Source organism: Xiphophorus couchianus, chromosome 13 (genome assembly GCF_001444195.1).
Source record: "Xiphophorus couchianus chromosome 13, X_couchianus-1.0, whole genome shotgun sequence".
Classification (NCBI taxonomy): domain Eukaryota; kingdom Metazoa; phylum Chordata; class Actinopteri; order Cyprinodontiformes; family Poeciliidae; genus Xiphophorus; species Xiphophorus couchianus.
This window is the reverse complement of record NC_040240.1, coordinates 9,974,549-9,990,848: the sequence shown is the minus strand read 5'-3', so window position 1 is coordinate 9,990,848 and position 16,300 is coordinate 9,974,549. Positions and strand designations below refer to the sequence as shown.

The following is a 16,300-nucleotide window of genomic DNA, read 5'->3' as shown; positions in this document are numbered from 1 at the left end:
CTGCAGAGCGGAGGATGTTGCAGCCCAGCGACTGTGTCTATTCAGAGTCTCTGACCCCACAGGGGAAGCTGGTGGCCTGTCACAGGGACCTCACTGAGATCTTGGTGTGTAAATATCCTTTTGTATTCATGAATCAATTTCTCCATAGAGACAAATCTCAAGATAGTGATGCACTTCCTAAGAACTTTTTCTCCTTAAGGTATTGTTAGTTACGTCACCAACAATATGTTATAATCCGACATGGGAGTGAATCTTCAGATTTTTTTCTTTAATTCATGTTATAGTATTGTAATCAGGATCACTTTTATTAAAACATAATTTATTCAGAAGAGGAGACAATATTTAATGCAGGTTAAATTAAAAGATTGTCTATGTGTGTGACATTTCTTTGATTTTATAAAAAAGATTTCCATGCTTGTATTTGCAGCCTCCGCTAACGGACTGCGCTGAGTTGAGTAGGAGGCCTGTTCGTCTCTTAGGCATCAACACCTGGGATGTGGCTGCAGCGCTCACACACCTGGACTGGAGCCTCTTTAAATCCATCCATGAGGTATCTACACAAAATCATAAATGAGTTGCATTCAAACATTTAAATCAGATTGTGTCAAAAAATTAAATAACTGCAAGTCTCGCACAATCGAGTTTGCAATTGTGAACTTAACTTGTTAGTGAAAAATAACTCATACACTTTTTGTCAGAATTTATTTAAGGCTGCACAATATTAGGAAATCAGCAATATTGTTGAATATTATAGTAAGGATATTGGTAGCAATACATTCACATTGACTGTCATTATTATAAAGCTGACATTTCTACCTGCCGGTGATCTGGCGTCTGTGTCATATTTAGCATTAATTCATACCACTTGGACTCTAATACTGAATAAATACTGCTTTTCTGCTCTTACCTTTGTGAGAAATATCAATGGGAAAAACGGTGGACGGGATAAAGTCTCACTGCAGTTGATGCTGACACAGAAAATAGTTCCCAAGATACTAAAGATAAAAAAAATGCTATCAAATGGTTTGTTTTGATAGAAGAGAAAGAGACTTCCGGGAATATTGCGGACTTATCCTAGCTTTCATTGCAATATTCTGCAATAATTTTGCAATAGTAGGATTTCCTTTTGTCTTGCAGTCCTTAGTAAATTAACACCATTGAAACATTTTTGACCTGCGTCTAGAGCAAAGCACATTTATTTGAAGAAAAAATATCATTGTATCTATTTTATTATATTTTTACTTTTTGATATCAAATATAATATTGAGGGAGAAATTGTGAAGCTTGCCATTTCAGTTGACAGTCACTATACATAATGCAACCAGTACCATGCATAGTTTATGTATGTTAAGAAAACTTAGTAAAGCTTTTTATTTTGTCACTCTTATTTGTGATTTGATGATTATAACTTGCATTGAAATCCATAAGAAATATAAAGATTTATATATATATATATATATATATATTTTTTTTTTTGTGGCCATAGCTCCTATTGATTCCATAAGTGATTTATTTCCAAAAATGTTTCCATGTGTCGTGCAGCAGGAGCTGGTGTACTACACTCTGAGTCGCGCTCCTGGCTCCAGCCACACGGCGGCGCTCTCTGTCCTCCTCCAGCGCTGTAACGAGGTCCAGCAGTGGGTCATGTCCGAGGTGCTCATGTGTGTGTCGCTTAATAAGAGAGTGCAGCTGCTGAAGAAGTTCATCAAGATCGCAGCTCAGTGAGTGGACACAAAATAAAAAACGGAAAACTAATTGGGAGCATCAAGATTCTGATTTTGTTTCCATTTTTTTTTGTGATTTGTAGCTGTAAAGCCCAAAGAAATCTGAACTCTGCATTTGCCATTATAATGGGTCTGAACACAGCGGCTGTCAGCAGACTAAACCAGACATGGGAGGTAAGGATGTGTGTTGCTGGACTTTGATTTAGATGCAAACTCTGCGCTGGGCGATTATTACATTCAAATACTCTTGTTTTCAGAAATGTCCTGGGAAGTTCAAGAAGTTGTTCTCGGAGTTGGAGCTCATCACGGTGAGAACAGAGAGAGTGTTGCAGGCAGAGCCTCAAATGTGCTCCAGCAATCTTTTTTTCTTTCTTTCTTGATAGACAAATCCCTAAATTTCTCCCCTTCTTTTCAAGCCTTCTTAAGCATTTCTCTCTTCCTCTGGCTCTTCACAGGATCCATCTCTGAACCACAAAGCTTATAGAGAGGCCTTCAAAAGGATGAAACCTCCTAAGATCCCTTTCATGCCTCTTCTCCTAAAAGGTATCCTCTAAATCCTTCACTCACACATAAATATAGATTTTAAAAACAACACTGAATTAAACTTTTATATGCCTCTCCACTGCTTTTAGATATCACTTTCATCCATGAAGGAAATAAGACCTTTCATGACAACCTGGTTAACTTTGAGAAGCTGGTGAGTGAAGTATTAAGTTTTTGCAGATTAAAACATCTAAATCATACATTACAGCAGATTATTTATTGAAAGTCCCAGAGATTGTTTTTCTGCAGAAAACATTTTCAACTAAATCCTCCTTTGATATGAATGAAATGTAGGTGACAGAATATGTAGGATTTACCTTAAAAGACCTTCTATTTTTTCACAGCTAATAATGAAGCTTTAGTGTTTGAACACATCCTCTCTCATTTCAACAGCATATGATAGCAGACACAGTGAGGATGATTCGCCACTGCCAAAGTGACCAGCCAGGTGTGTATCAGCATTTATGGATATTTGTTTTAATGGCAAAATAGATATAGAAAACAGAAAAAAAAAACCAGAGTTAATTAGGATTTTGGATTCAAATGGAATCGTGCAGAGAGAAAATTGTCAGAACATTTTGGTTTCTTATCTACCAAACCTGAAGTGTCTGGAGAACCAACACAAAGAAAAGATGTGAAACAGATATCTGTACTCAGATGTTTTTGGGCAGAGGAAGAACCAAGTCAGTTTCTGGTATGTGGATCTACGTCCAACAAAGAAGGAAAAAAAACACTTCTTAAGAAGCAGGTTTCAACCAAGCATGCAGCACTGCTTAGCTTTTTTCTTTTTTTAAATCAGAAAGTGCAATGAATCAAAGTCATAATGTTTGTTTTTCCACAATGACAGCTACTTCAGGAAACTAAATGTTTCCTTTGGCACATTTGCATAAAATGATCACTCAAAATAACTTTTTTTTAATGTTGCACACTTGCATGTAAAGTCAACAGGGAGTTGTGGCGTTACAGTGTAATTTAATAGATTATGTTGAACACGAATACATCTCTGAACAGACCAGTGAAGCATACAATATAAAACAGTGAATCTTTAAAGTCATTCATAAGAAAACAAAGAATGAGAATCTTGTGCATCTTTACTCTAGTTATTTAGGATAATGTCTGTTTTATAAAAGGTAAAGTCAATTTGAGAAATGCAACGTCTAAATTTGTGATGTTTTGATGCTACTCATTATTGGAAGGGTTCTGCTGCCACCTGCAGCTCAGTTAGGGCATTGCATCTGTACTGGGTCAGCTGATTTGGTTTTCTCTTTCAATTACCAAGCAACAGTTTCTACACGGGCTTTTTGTTTTCGATTTATTTATTTTTATACATGTCCGTTGAGCTTCACAGTGGGAAGGCTTCCAGGAAAGACTCGTGTTTGACTTCAGCACATGTTCTCCGTCTGTCTCCTAGGCAATGAGGTTATCGGAGTGGACAGCGCGGAGGTGAGGGCGAGCGTCCACTACCTGCACATCATCGACAATCAACAGACACTCTTTGAACTGTCACACAAGCTGGAGCCGCGCGCTTAAGCATAAGCGGGAACGCCAGCCTGTGTGACAATGGGGACGCTTTGTACAGCAAACTGTCACACGTACACTGCAGCAAGATCACACAACCAGCAGTGCTGTGAGATGGACACCAGTCTGTCGTCCAACACGGTCCTCTCTCAAAAGGCTTTCATACACTCAACATTTGCTTGTGAGGGGTTTTTAACCTCCACACACTCCCTGGGAACCTTCTACAGAAACCGAATCCGTGCAGGAAGATGGAGAAACAGAGCGAAGCGTCAAGGAGGCTGTGATTAGTTTGTACAGTTCCTGCTGGGCTGATTAGGCCTTTGTTTTGTTCTCGTCTTCAGTTGGTTATTTTCCTGTTCATCAGGTGGAATATTCCTTTATTTTTGTAAATCTCGCTGCTCCCATTGAACATCAACAAAGACTTGATAACCGCGTCTTCATTTCAAACCCAAAAGCATTAAGATTTTCTTTTCTTTTTTTTTATTTTTGAAACAAAAAAAGCTAAATGTGCATCATAGACTGTCCAATATGATTTCTATTGCATAGCTCGCACTTATTTTCATAGACATGCTATTTAGTTGTGCAAGCTTCTTAGTTATTGTGCAGGAATAACTAAAGCCAATTGGTTCTGGGTTTGAAAGCCTGAAATAACCCTCGTGCTCTCATCTCTATGATGTTCTATTGTGAATAGAAACGATTAGTTAGCTTTGTACATACTGTGGACCTGACAGTTTTCAGTGCCAAGCGTTTCTTTTGAGCGTTGCAGCCCGGCTGTTTTGTTCGCCCCGTTACAAGCATGACGTTCGCTCCTTGGATCATGTGAAGCCAACCTGACTCCCTGCAGAGATGCTTTCTGTCAAGATGTGCTATTGAACCTGGTCTCTATGGAAACGGTCCCAGCAGAGATCAATGTTTCTTTTTTTTTATGTACATATATATCTTTAAGGTTTATTGTGTCGATGTCTTTTATTCGAAGTGCAGCACAACAGAACAGCTTTGTTCCACTGATTCACTTTCATAGAAAGAAGACGGATAATTAATACCTACTGACTGAAAATAATGTTTTGTTTCGAAACAATCTCATTTATACTGTGAGAACTAATTCAGGATACTGACAGATTAATGGAACCAAAGGAAATTACTTTGAGATTTGTTTTTTTCCAAGTCACTGTGGGGGAAAGCCTGACTAAATAATAAAATTTTCTATTTTACGCCCGCACACAAACGCAGCACGAAAGCAGAAAGCTATTGTCTGATATACTGATGCTTACAAATCAACAAATCCTTCTTGTTGCTCATTGGTTATTTTACTACATTTCTGTAAATGCCTTTTGGTTTCCCCCTCTCCCCGCTTTTTGTCACTTCCTTGCAACAGTGCAGCTGTGATATTCTAAATGTTAACTCAGATAAGCATTTGCTGCCTTTTTTGGACTTTTATAAGGTTTAAATTAGGGATAAAGTGCAATACTGTGAAGATTCTCTTACAGGTGTTTATTTGGATTTCAAAGAAAGAGCTTTTTTTTTTTCATGGTTGTTACATCAATAGGAGACATTTACCCAAACTGTGCCAAATGTGTTCTACATTCATGGTGTGAAGAAATATTTCAAACTGAAAAGTTCTCAGTCTGACTGGCACCATTATGATTTGGGTCCACTTGGAAGCATTGTTGAGAGCTTTAAACACTTTATCTTAACAGGATTAGAGCCGATAAAAGTGACAGATGTTCAAATGTTTGTTGTTTAAGAAGTTTTACTTTTGGAAACTGAAACTGTTCCGGTAAATCTGCTGGTTTGTATTTGTTCTTTCAGAAGTTGGTCAGGATAACAGCAAAAAATGTTACAGTCTTAAATTCAGCATAGTTACGCCTGAAACCTGTTAAACAGCGTACCAGCAACCTCTTAGTCTACTGAGATTAATCAATTTGAGATGTCAACTTTTTTATATGATAATCACAATTAAATCTTCTTTAACAATATTACAGCTTTGTTGTAAAAATGCTCCCACAGTGAATAGTTGCTAAGGTTTATACATCAGAGCACATATTTGTTTGAGTTCAAAGTAACATTGAAATGTTTTCTATTTGGTTAGCATAGAGTTGTGCATGATGTACATACAGACACCCTTTGCCGATCATGTGTAAAGAAGTTAAGTTGGTTATTTATTAAAAACCTGTGTTTATTTATAGTGACTAAACGTTTTTGGTTTTTGTGCCATCCACAGTTTTTTGAGGAGAGCAGGTGTGAAGCATCCGGGGTCAAATACGTTTTGTGCTGTAATGTAGCCACTAGAGGGCAGCAGAAGTGCAATAAGTCTGTCAAACGTTGAACGGACAACAATACAACAGGAGGCTGTATTCAGTGTTTTATTAGCCGCTGTTATAGAAGTGTACAGTTCTGTTTTTTTTTTTTAAGCTGTTGTTCAAGACCAGTTTGCATGATAAAAAAAAAAATCACAAAATTCACAGTGTAAGAGTTTAAGGAAAAGGCTTTGTACAATTGTAATATTGTTTATGTGTAAATATGCCTATGTTTGGTATGTTATTTATCAGTTGTAAAATGGAAAAGAAGTGAATCACAAAGCAACTCGTCTCCTTGTCTTTTTCAAACTTTAGGCAGCTGAAGTCTTTTTTTTTTTTCTAAAATGCAGCTTCATCATTCAAAATTCCATTGAAAATTAATACAGTCTAGGTTATGAGACATCTACAGGTGAGTTGGTGCTCTTTTTGACCCATAAATGGGTGTTGTGTAATTATGAGTATTTGTGCTCAGAATATTAATGGACTTACTAAGTGGTATGAAGGATACAGAAGAAACAAGCCTTTAACACTCCCAGCACAGCTGGTGTTGATATCAGTGGCATCTTTAACTTAAAGACTTCAGACAGCCTCAGTAATAATTTACAGCAACAGAACCAGGAAATTAAAATAGAGCAATAACCGTCTGGGACACTTTATTTTTATTTATTCATTTATCTTTTTATTTCATTTAATTAATTTTTTTTTTCTTTTTACAAATGTTCAAATAATTGGTTTCTTTTGCCTTAATTCATTTTATACTTATTTAGTTATTTCTTCAAAATACCAGACTTGCATATAACTTTGTACTTCTTCTCTGTCTGGTGACATAATTTCTAAATATTAAACTAAATGTTCTGGTCAGTTAATAAGTACTTCAGTGACTCTAAGACACAAATGTAACTTTATGTTTGTGTAACATTATGCAATGTTTGTTACATTGCATAAATGCATATTGTTTGCTACATTATGCAACTTTGTGGTACATTGCATAAATGTTTGTTACATAATTTCTCAATTGGTGACTATATTTTTATGACCTTTTATTCTTGTGTTTTCATGATGTAAAACACTTTGAACTGCATTGTTGCTTCAACATACTATGCAAATAAACGTAATAAATTCATTGATTATCATTCCGTGTTAAGAAAATAGATAGAGTTCCTATAAGGGACAGCGTTTATGGGAAATCAAAGCAAAAACTAAAGTAGCTCATTAACAGGAACATGATAGACGCCCTTTCTGAGGAATATAAAAGAAAACAGAACTCCAGTCTCTCCAGAACTCTCTTCAGGATTCATCCCTGCAGATAAACTCTGATAAAAACTCTGAAATCTCCCAGAATCATAAACTTCAGACTCCAAGATGATATTGCTGTTCTTCTTGTTTGGTCTCTCTCTGGCTGCTGTGGCTCCTTCAGACAGACAGGAGATGAAGCTCCAGCGGGGCGGCTGTCCCCCGTTCTGGTTCAGCTTCAATGGCCGCTGCTACAAGTACGTCGCCACCTTGATGACCTGGGCTGATGCAGAGCAGCACTGTGTGAACCAAGGAGCCAACCTGGTGTCCATCCACAGTCTGGAAGAAGAGAACTTTGTCAAAATGCTGATCAGAAACTTTGATCACGCTGAGGGAGCCAACTGGATCGGACTCTCTGACGCTCAGAAGGATGGAACATATTTCTGGTCTGATGGGTCCAGATTCAACTTCAAGCTGTGGAATGCAGGAGAACCAAACAATGGAGGAGGATCTGAGCCGTGTGTGCACACCAACTATGGCCCATCCAAGGGATGGAACGATAAAGTGTGCACAGTCAACTACTCCTCTGTTTGTAAAGCTCGCCTGGATTCGCAATAGCTAACAACATGTTTTTTTAGAATTATAAAACCTGGCTGCCATGAGCATGTCTTTATATCCTCTAATTTTGTACGATTTTTATAAGAGCTTTATGAAAGGCTTGATCTTCTAAACAAAAGTTGATAAATTGTGCTGAAAAAGATTTTTCACTTCATCTGTAAGAAAAGAGTTTCATTTGTAATAACCATTGTAAAATAAAATAACAAATTTTAAATATGTTATTTCAAACGTTTCAAAGTCCCTGTTTTTAATCATGTCATTATCTCCATCTGTGTATGAAGTGAGGACTATTAAGAAGACCATAATAGAGATGAGATGACATGTTTCACAGGTTTAATTAGGAATGAGAAAAACATCTTAAATCATTTGAGTTTTAATCCATCAAACTACATTCACCTAATAAGAATAAAATATTTGCAATGCTTTTTAGGTTAGGTAAGTTATTTTATACTAAAACAAATATAAATTGTACATCTATAATTAGCACACCGAGTATAATTGGTACTTTATTTGGTACTAAAATAATTTAACCTGAAGAATGGTGGGTTGGCCACTGGGGATTCGGGAGATTTGCAGAATCTCCTGATTTTGTTTTCTTTTGAACCCCATAAACAAAAGTCACTACTGTCTTTGCAGTCACCATCCCAGCTGATCTGGCACTTCGGGCAATAAAATATCAAACTGGGTCAGTCTGAGACTGGGACCAAGCAGCAACACTACAGCAAGTTAGCGAAAACAGCCTGTCTCTATCATCTCTGCCCAGGCTTGGCATTGTGTGTGTTTGTGTGTTGGATATGTTAAAGTCACACATATTAAAGGCAGCATGTCAGCAATGTAAACTAAATAACATTAATCTGCTTAACATCTTATTAACATTTTAGGGGAAAGGCTGTGTCGCAATTAAAATGGATAAGATCTCAATATACAGATTATACAGTTGTCTTTGTTTTATATTAATAAGCTATGAATATATATTTTTTACCAGCTCAAAAGAAATACAAATAAAGTCATTAATCCATTTCCTGTGTGTTTAGTGCTTTTCCTAAGCTGAGTTTTATGTTGTATTTCTGTTCTAACATCATTCATTCTTTGCAATAGTGCTATAAAGTTTATCCTTGTTGTTAAGGGACAGACAAGGTCGCTGAGTTGTAAAAGAGGGACAGGATGATACCAGTCGGAGTGAAGAGAATGAGGAAGAGACAATTTCTGTGGAACTGCAGAAGGACACAGAAGGGAGGGACAAGGATCACAAGAATGGAGCAGAAACAACAAAAAAGTCCCAGCTACCTGGGCAGATAGAGTGTACAGGATTGGGTTGACATTACATCTTTCCTACGGTTTATATTAACCTCTTAATATAAACCTCTTAAGATTAAAACACCCTATAGGTCTACATAGCTTTGGAGGTTGTTATTTGTTTCCTATAATATTTTCTTTGATTTTTATAAAGTACTTGCTTAATAAACCTTTATAAATTGATTTGCAATTTTAATTTTGTCATTAAATACATACACAGAGTAGTTGTAATTGTTGAACTGATTGCTCTTATTCAGCAAATAAAGTTATTTGTTGTCCAATAAGATAAGAAGCCTTTTTAATCAATCCCCCAGGCTGACATTCAACCCCACCTTTCCCTCATCAACATAAAGCTATGCGTCTCACAGGCGGCAAAAAAACCACTAAATCATTGTTAACCTGTCTAATGTGGCTCAACCTCATCTTTTTGAACTTTTACATCCTCATTAAAACCAGAACCGATAAAGGTGCCTGGTAAATCAATAGCATTTACAGGAACCGAACAAAGAAATTATGATTGAGCAATAACTGTCTGGCACACCTGCACTTTTTCTAAGCAAAATTAATGTTACTGATAATTTTGTCAACATATACAAATTTATAGTTACACATTTTGCATTATTTTTAGTGACCAATGGTTAGTTTGACTCTGAGGAAAATTTCTCCACATTTTTCCAAACTAAAGTCACTTTGTATGGAATGAGCACAACATGATAAAAAAAATAATAATTAAAGTGCTTTGATTTTTTTACCTTTATGGAATATAAATAATTTCCTATTTATTTTAATCAACAAATCTGAGATTTTACAGTCAAAACGTTACCCCAAAATCTGTAATATATATTTAAACATGTTTTCAGGTGAACTGTTAAAAAAATGTCCAAAAAACTATGGTGCTGTGTGTAGATGGGCATGTTAATAGATGCATTAACATTTAACCATTACATAACAATGCAGACGCCCTTTCTTGGTGCTATAAAAGGAAGCAGTCTCCCTTTTGCCTCTCCAGGATTCTCTTCAACATCCATCACTGCAGAAAAACTCCAGCAAGAACTTCAGAGCCCTCAACCTCAGAGGCATCGAGATCCAAGATGATGTGGTTCCTCTTCCTGTTTGGTCTGGCTCTGGCTGCTGAGCCTCCTTCAAATGGACAGGAACTGAAGCTGCTGCGTGGCGGCTGCCCCTTGTTCTGGTTCAGCTTCGAGGGTCGCTGCTACAAGTACTTTGGCTCAAGAGTGACCTGGGGAGAAGCAGAGCTCCTGTGTGTGTCTGAAGGAGCCAACCTGGTTTCCATCCACAGCCTCAATGAACACAATTTTGTCAATTTTCTGATCAAGAACTTTGATCCTACTCAGTCATGGACCTGGATTGGACTCACTGACATGCATAAGGAAGGAGGGTGGATGTGGTCCGATGGGTCTAAATACACATTTTCCCTTTGGAATTCTGGACAGCCTGACAATGCAGGTGGAAATGAACACTGTGTTCACACCAACTATGGAAGCAATTTTTACTTCAATGATCGTTTGTGCTTCACTCAGTTAGCTTTTGTCTGCGCAACTCGTACAGTTTGTCCCTAAACACAAAACAATTATAAAGGAAAAAATCTTAATTGTGTTGCTTTTCTTGATGATTTTTCTGTTTAGATTCAACTGGTTTTTTTTTTCAACAAAAGCCAACAAAGAAATGGAAATGTGATTTTCTATTGTATTTCCATATGTATGTCATATAACAATAAATGTAAAATATATAATTGTAATAAACTCTTTTAACATCCAACTTAAAATGCTTTCTCTCTGTTCTTTGATTCTTTCCTCTTTGTGGAAATATTAGGAAGAATATTATAATGCCTAATATTTTATTAGAGTTGCTTCTAGAACCAATGGAGGCTTATCCCACGAATCAGTAAGCAAATGCAAAATGAAAAATATTGCATAACATATTTTGCAATATTTTGCAAAAATATTGGAAGATATTGCAATATTTAAGCAATATTTTGCAATACAAATATTTATGCAATATTTAAATTGCATGCAAATATTGCATAATCTTATGCAATATTTCCTTTTTGAATCAGTGTAGGAGGGGATAAATTAATAACTCAACCAGTTTAAAGAAATATTCAAAAGCTGCATCTTGGACATTTTGTACAAGTCTAAAGTAAAACATTTTTCATTAAAATATATATTTATATTTAACCATGTTTTCATCTAATAAAAACATTTAGACGGGTTAATTTTTTAAAATAGCTCTTTACTGTCTAAATTTCCCACAGTGTGCTGCACTTGTTACCATCGGATTAACTTCTGCACCTACTTATTTTCTTTATATCCTCAACAGGTAAAAGTATGTACTCCTCTATTTACACTGTAATAAGTAGATCAACACAACTTTAAATCATGCTCTCTCATTTGGTTCTTACTGTTCTATATGTTTTACAAGCTTATTAAACACGCCAGCAAAGCCTGACCATCAAGCAAATAATTCTGACCTGGTCCTGCCTAAACATTTGGAACAGGCTCGAGCCATAAATCTAAACTCTGGTCCTTCCACAGTTAGGAGAAACACAACTTTGTGAAGTTTTTGATCGAGAACTTCATGCAACTTTGCAATTCACATGGATTGGAGTCACAGATTTTTACAAAGAAGGAGCTTGGGTTCAGTTCAGTGGATCTAAACATGATATGTTAAGTCTGTTGGATCAGAGTTGCCTAATTAATCATGGTAAATGATCTTTACTTATATAGCGACCTATAACATTTTGAAAGTAAGAAATTAATCCTTCAGACCACAGACACAGAGATGGATAGTACTTTACTCCTGTTCTTGCCTCCATGCACGGGCTTCCTGTACATTTGAGGACTAATTTTAAAATTTTAGTTTTAACTTTCAAGGCTATCCATGGCCAAGGACCTAAATACATTCTTGACTTTTTGCATCATTTAGCTTTGTCTAGGCCAAATGTTGTTCAGTGAACCCCAAACCTGTATTTAACCTGTGGAGATTGTGCTTTTCGGGTGATGGCTCAAAGGCTCTGGAACTCTGTCCCACTACACAGACTCTTTTAAGGAACAACTAAAGACATTTTTATTCAGACAGACTTTTGCTTAATGTTTCTTTGGTTTGTTTGTTTTTGTTTTGTTTCAATTGTTTTTGCCTTTGTGAAGCTCATTGTGATCTATATGTTTGTGAAAAGTGATGTAGAAATAAAATTTTACTTACTGACCTAAATTGCAATCTGTAAACATGGGGCACAATCAAGACATTGCTTTCTGTTGCAAAATTACTTCTATTGGACCATATATCTGGTCTATTGGACAAGAACATATTTTTTATTATTTAGTATGTTTTTAGGCTATTTGTGTTATATTAATAAATGTATACACATGTTGACAAGTTCCTTTCATTGTCAAACTACTTGGGAAGGAAAATTTGCTCCAAACATTCTGCAAAATCAAACAGAAGTCTTATTTTCATTTATTTAGTAAATCTAACACAAAAGGATGAAGGTCAGGAAAGAGATTATTCCGAGAACAGACCACAAAATCAATTCTGAACATAATTATATAGACTACAAGTAATTATTATTTAAATTATGAATGAGTTGCAATTTAGAACAGTTGCGTGGAACTAACTTTGTCTTTATTAATTTATGATCAACACAAGCCCTTTATGCTACAGTCAGATGTTGCTTCCAAAGTTTTAATTATGTCTGGATCTGGTGCTCAAAAAATGTGCCGAACAGCTGAATGTGTGATGTACATTTTTTAAGGATTTTTTTTGGCTGTAGTGGAATTTATTTGAAACTGAAATGGTGGGAAAGACAGACAGCAAACATCAATGAGTCAGGACTCAAATCTGTGACCGCTGTGTCAAATACTGAGGCCTCCATTTAGGAGTCTTACGCTTTACACCTGCAACACCAACACTGAGATTTAATTTGTAAAAAAATAAAATGTTGTGAACTCAGTTCAAAATAAAGTTGTGAAAAGTGTTCAGAAGGAAGTTTTTGGAGTTCCAAAACAATTTCATAACGTCAGTTACAGAAAAAGTGAATAAATGTAATGTTAATATCAAGCATATTTGATTTACTTCTTTAGTAATCAAACTTGTTCTGAGTTACCGGAGAAAGAAATAAAGACAACCAGCAGCTGGTATCTATATCCTCAATTATATTTGCACAATCGTGATGATAATATAACTTCCAGGGAAGGAAACAGATAAAGAGTTTTTATGAAGAAACTTTTATGGGAATTGAAAACAAACATTATAGTAGCTCATTAGCAGGAATACAATAGATCTCCTTTCTGAGGAATACAAAAGAAAAATATATATTTCTGTCTATCCATAATTCTCTTCAGCATTTATCCCTGCAGATAAACTCCAGCAAAACATAGAAATCTCTCAAAATCAAAAATGTCAAACTCCAAGAATATATTGCTGTACCTCTTGTTTTTTTTTTTGTTTTTCTTTTTCCTTTGAATGAGTCGAAGAGAATTATTCCAGTGTTGAATCTAGAATTGTTACTTGGAGCCATCATTGCCTTATGATCTATGCAATTCCTTTGTTTTATAGTTAGACTTTGCTTCTTCTGCTGCATCTGAAGACAGGAGAACTGTGACCTGATACATGATCTGATGCAAACTCCATCTGCTGCACTTTATAGGCATTTGATTTTTGAAAACATTTTTGTGTGCACAACCACAACGATAAGATAATACTTCCATGGAAAGGAAACTGATAAAGAGGTTTTTTTTAAGATAGTTTTATGGGAAATCTAAACAAACATTAAAGTAGCTCATTAACAGGAACATGATAGACGCCCTTTCTGACCAATATAAAAGAAACCAGGTGAGCTCCTGTCTATCCAGAACTCTCTTCAACATCCATCACTGCAGAAAAACTCCAGCAAGAACTTCAGAGCCCTCAACCTCAGAGGCATCGAGATCCAAGATGATGTGGTTCCTCTTCCTGTTTGGTCTGGCTCTGGCTGCTGAGCCTCCTTCAAATGGACAGAAACTGAAGCTGGTGCGTGGCGGCTGCCCCTTGTTCTGGTTCAGCTTCGAGGGTCGCTGCTACAAGTACTTTGGCTCAAGAGTGACCTGGGGAGAAGCAGAGCTCCTGTGTGTGTCTGAAGGAGCCAACCTGGTTTCCATCCACAGCCTCAATGAACACAATTTTGTCAATTTTCTGATCAAGAACTTTGATCCTACTCAGTCATGGACCTGGATTGGATTCACTGATATTCATAAGGAAGGAGGGTGGATGTGGTCCGATGGGTCTAAATACACATTTTCCCTTTGGAATTCTGAACAGCCTGACAATGCTGGTGGAAATGAACACTGTGTTCACACCAACTATGGAAGCAATTTTTACTGGAACGATCATGTGTGCTCAAATAGATTTGCTTCTGTGTGTGCAACTCGTACAGGTTGTCCCTAAATATAAAACAATTATAAAGGAAAAAATCTTAATTGTGTTGCTTTTCTTGATGATTTTTCTGTTTAGATTCAACTGGGGTTTTTTTTCAACAAAAGCCAACAAAGAAATGGAAATGTGATTTTCTATTGTATTTCCATATGTATGTCATATAACAATAAATGTAAAATATATAATTGTAATAAACTCTTTCAACATCCAACTTAAAATGCTTTCTCTCTGTTCTTTGATTCTTTCCTCTTTGTGGAAATATTAGGAAGAATATTATAATGCCTAATATTTTATTAGAGTTGCTTCTAGAACCAATGGAGGCTTATCCCACGAATCAGTAAGCAAATTGTTGGATAAATTGTATTTTTAGTATTATCAAATATTTGTTGTATTATGTAGCCTTGTAGTTACATTTAGATAATGTTTCTGTGTGTTTATTAATTCTGATTTCTTCCTAATCCCTCCTTGGAAGAGGGAGGTGACAGATATTCGCAGCAGGACTCCCTGTTTAATGGAGGTGTTAGTTGTTCCAAGCTGAGTTTTATAACCCTGGAGGAAACTCTGCTTTGTTCTTTGTGCTACAAAGCCGTTGCTTTGAAGCTATACAACGTGTCCCATTCGACGCAGTGTCTGGAGCAGGAAGGATTTAGATTGTAGATAACATGTGTTTAGTTAGTGATTGTTATTTAGCACTGCAACTAAAATGCTTTGACCCCACCCTTTCAGAGTTGCAGTGCTCTCTGTGATAGGGTTCCTAAAATCAATAAAACAGAGGAGCGGGAGATGTGTTTTTTAGAGCGGTAGGAGATTTGTAACTGAAAGCACATCTCTGTCCGTTCTCCTCGCGAGAAACAAAGAATCTAACTCTCTTGTCTTTCCTGTGTTTGTGTAAAATTGTCTCTAATAGGTATTTAGACCTGACATTTATATGGTCCTTCGCAGCCGGAAAAAACGAGAATAATAAAATTTAATAGATTCGGAGTAATAATAAAATGATAACAACAATAAAATTTCCTCAATTCGATATATAATAATAAAATTTAATCAACAATAAAAATATTTAAATCAGGCACTAAAATTGTAATTGGAACGGACGGCGGAGTCCGGCGAAGCAGGCGCTTAAAGTCCGCAACAAGTGTGTGATTGTGCGGGTGATTGGAGGTGTAAATGCCACTTGGTATTTTGCCTCATATAAAACAGTAGGATTGTAACCAGCAAACCTCTTGAGGATGCAGAGGTAAGAACCCCCACTCGAAAGAGTTGAAGCGTGGGTTACCTCAACAGGTTGTTTCAATTGCTGGCCTACTGAACAGAACCCCAGTTTTTAGGATTCCCTAGGCGTCGACAAACTGGGCTAAATTTTATAAAAAAAATGGGGAAAAATATAAGTAAGAATAAGCCAACAGACAGTTTAAAAACAAATGACTGGAAATATGTTGAAATTCAGGATCCGCATAAAATAAAACATTTAGATAAATGAATAACAAACTATAACTTTGACGGCCGTCTAAACTCACAATAACTAACAGTACTGCAGGATAAAATAAAACAAAAAACAAAGTCAAACCAAAAGAAAATGCGTAAAGAAGGGTATGAGGATGTGAGCTTTTGGTTAGAATTAGCACAAAAAAGAGAAGAGGG

General features: G+C 36.3%; 4 protein-coding genes across 4 annotated transcripts in view; all 4 read left to right on the top strand.

Annotated features, from left to right (window-relative positions):
• The window catches only part of rapgef5a (Rap guanine nucleotide exchange factor (GEF) 5a), a 46,933-nt gene extending 40,565 nt beyond the window's left edge, over positions 1-6,368 (top strand). Inside the window, exons 18-26 of the mRNA XM_028036392.1 lie at positions 7-104; positions 428-550; positions 1,543-1,721; positions 1,808-1,898; positions 1,982-2,032; positions 2,180-2,267; positions 2,357-2,421; positions 2,661-2,715; positions 3,679-6,368. Coding sequence (XP_027892193.1) covers positions 7-104; positions 428-550; positions 1,543-1,721; positions 1,808-1,898; positions 1,982-2,032; positions 2,180-2,267; positions 2,357-2,421; positions 2,661-2,715; positions 3,679-3,797 — 869 coding nt within the window. The 3' untranslated portion in view covers positions 3,798-6,368. The remainder of the gene's footprint in view (positions 1-6; positions 105-427; positions 551-1,542; positions 1,722-1,807; positions 1,899-1,981; positions 2,033-2,179; positions 2,268-2,356; positions 2,422-2,660; positions 2,716-3,678) is intronic.
• Positions 6,369-7,424: 1,056 nt separating this feature from the next.
• Positions 7,425-7,997, top strand: LOC114156356 (ladderlectin-like). Its single transcript, XM_028036734.1, has one exon. The coding sequence runs from the start codon at positions 7,445-7,447 to the stop codon at positions 7,931-7,933; it is 489 nt and encodes a 162-aa protein (XP_027892535.1). The 5' UTR covers positions 7,425-7,444; the 3' UTR covers positions 7,934-7,997.
• Positions 7,998-10,250: 2,253 nt separating this feature from the next.
• LOC114156578 (lactose-binding lectin l-2-like) lies at positions 10,251-10,809 on the top strand. The gene has a single exon (XM_028037090.1). It carries the CDS (start codon positions 10,321-10,323, stop codon positions 10,807-10,809), a length of 489 nt encoding a protein of 162 aa, XP_027892891.1. The 5' UTR covers positions 10,251-10,320.
• Positions 10,810-13,962: 3,153 nt separating this feature from the next.
• Positions 13,963-14,698, top strand: LOC114156512 (lactose-binding lectin l-2-like). The gene has a single exon (XM_028036996.1). The coding sequence runs from the start codon at positions 14,042-14,044 to the stop codon at positions 14,669-14,671; it is 630 nt and encodes a 209-aa protein (XP_027892797.1). The 5' UTR covers positions 13,963-14,041; the 3' UTR covers positions 14,672-14,698.
• The last annotated feature ends 1,602 nt before the right edge of the window (positions 14,699-16,300 follow it).

Bases quoted from the DNA above. Each gene is read 5' to 3' on its own strand.
- LOC114156512 (XM_028036996.1), top strand. From the start codon at position 14,042: ATGATAGACGCCCTTTCTGACCAATATAAAAGAAACCAGGTGAGCTCC.
- LOC114156578 (XM_028037090.1), top strand. From the start codon at position 10,321: ATGATGTGGTTCCTCTTCCTGTTTGGTCTGGCTCTGGCTGCTGAGCCT.
- LOC114156356 (XM_028036734.1), top strand. From the start codon at position 7,445: ATGATATTGCTGTTCTTCTTGTTTGGTCTCTCTCTGGCTGCTGTGGCT.